The sequence below is a fragment of the Sinocyclocheilus anshuiensis genome, unplaced genomic scaffold, assembly GCF_001515605.1.
Source record: "Sinocyclocheilus anshuiensis isolate Anshui unplaced genomic scaffold, SAMN03320099.WGS_v1.1 scaffold941, whole genome shotgun sequence".
Classification (NCBI taxonomy): Eukaryota; Metazoa; Chordata; class Actinopteri; order Cypriniformes; family Cyprinidae; genus Sinocyclocheilus; species Sinocyclocheilus anshuiensis.
In genome coordinates this window covers 673,671-675,422 of record NW_015555791.1, presented here as the reverse complement: position 1 = coordinate 675,422, position 1,752 = coordinate 673,671, and the positions used below count along the sequence as shown (strand labels likewise).

At 37.0% G+C, this 1,752-nt stretch overlaps 1 protein-coding gene across 1 annotated transcript in view; it reads right to left on the bottom strand.

Annotated features, from left to right (window-relative positions):
* The window catches only part of pnpla2 (patatin-like phospholipase domain containing 2), a 10,422-nt gene that overhangs the window by 1,244 nt on the left and 7,426 nt on the right, over positions 1 to 1,752 (bottom strand). The window contains exons 7-9 of the mRNA XM_016468968.1: positions 1,222 to 1,398; positions 988 to 1,120; positions 415 to 537 (exon numbers count right to left, since the gene is read on the bottom strand). Of these exons, the coding sequence (XP_016324454.1) occupies positions 415 to 537; positions 988 to 1,120; positions 1,222 to 1,398 (433 nt within the window). The remainder of the gene's footprint in view (positions 1 to 414; positions 538 to 987; positions 1,121 to 1,221; positions 1,399 to 1,752) is intronic.

Sequence of the window (1,752 nt, the reverse complement as noted above, 5' to 3'; positions counted from 1 at the left end):
TATATATACACACACACACACACACACACACTCCACTACTATTTCTATAGTCACTAGATTGTACAAAATTATATTTTTAATTTTAACTGAATAGGTACTTGGAATTGGAATTTAAATATCCTCAAAGAAGAATGGTAAAAGATTAAACATCCTTAAAATACATTTATCTGAGAACAAAACTATGAAAAAAAGATAGCAAGCAGAAAAATATGAAATAAACATTTGAAAGTCACTAGACTGTAGAAGATTATACACTGCTACATGGTTGCATTTGGGGGATTCTAACAAAAATAACTATGGTGATATACAGTATACTGCTAGCATGATATGAAATGACTTGGAGCCTGAGCTTCTGGTCAGACTGTGCTCTCAGAGTGTGTGTGTGTTTGTGTTTGGATGTGTGTCGTCTCTCACCGTGCAGACACCTGCTGTGACACACTCCTCCCCGCGTGTGACAAAACACTCTGCAGCAGCTTCACTGTCTGCTCCTTCATCCAGCCCACATCCTCCTGAATGTCTGGCAACCACTCCAGCAGTCTGAGACAGAGAGAGTTCAAGAAAATACATTTCATTTTTATGACTGAAGGCCAGCATAATAGGACCCCTTTAAGTGAACTTAAAACAATCTTCAAATAAACCAATTATAATAAATGTCATATTTACCTGTGCCCTTCAGCAGAAATATGCAGAAATTGAAATTGAAGTTATCAAACACTAAATTATAAATTAAACATAGATGAATCCTTAAAGCTATTAAAGTTATTGATTTCCTCATTTTTCTTTTGTTCTTTGATGAACAGACATCACAGCAGCTGGTATTTGGTATTTTAACGCGCTAATTTTGACACCACTAATATAAATATATATATACTGTATATACTTTATTTATTTCAAATTTATACGATGAATTAATTTACATTCTACATTAGATGAGTATTGCATGAACACCTGCTCTGGTCATGTCCAGAGTTGTGATGAAGTCTGTACCTGATGCTCAGTGACAGAGCTGATTCTAGAGGAAGTGTGTACGGTAACAGGATGGCAGATGCCATTCTAACGGGCAGCATGTTGCTTAGCGACTGCAACAGACTCCGCCTCTCCCTACAGGCCTCCACCAGCGCTGAAGAGAGAACAACAACCACACAGTGAACATCTAACACATTACAACGCTGCTTCAGTGAATACCAGACTAGTTAACATAGTCCTGCTATCTGTCAGTACCTTTATGTACTCTAGGAGGCAAGTGTTCAAAGATGCGCTCCTCAATGCTGGAGAGATCCTGTGTTTCTCTGTCATCTCTGTTCTCTGACTCTTCATCATCCTCACTGTCAGACTCTTCCTCAGCCTCTCCACCAGCTACGGCCAGCATACGGTGTGGACCTCGATACTGTAACAGACCTGAAACACACATACGCACAGTGAGGAAGAGAGCTGAGATCACTCTTAAAGCGGTGGTTCACACAAAAATGAGTTCCAAGATCTACTTGGAAAACAACATACAATTTGTATGGACGACTTCTATTGGGTTTTTATGGCACTTTATGTCATTTATTGAGCTTAAGAGTTGTGAAAGTGGAGGACCATTCTACTAAACGAGTCATGCTTTTTGTCAAACGTTTGCATAATGTTATTTAGAAAAAAATTATAGGGATACATACATAAAATATGTATTTGTGTGTGTGTTTGTATAAAATAAAAATAATAATAATAAGAAGAAATAAAAAATAATATTTACATATAATTATAAATGAA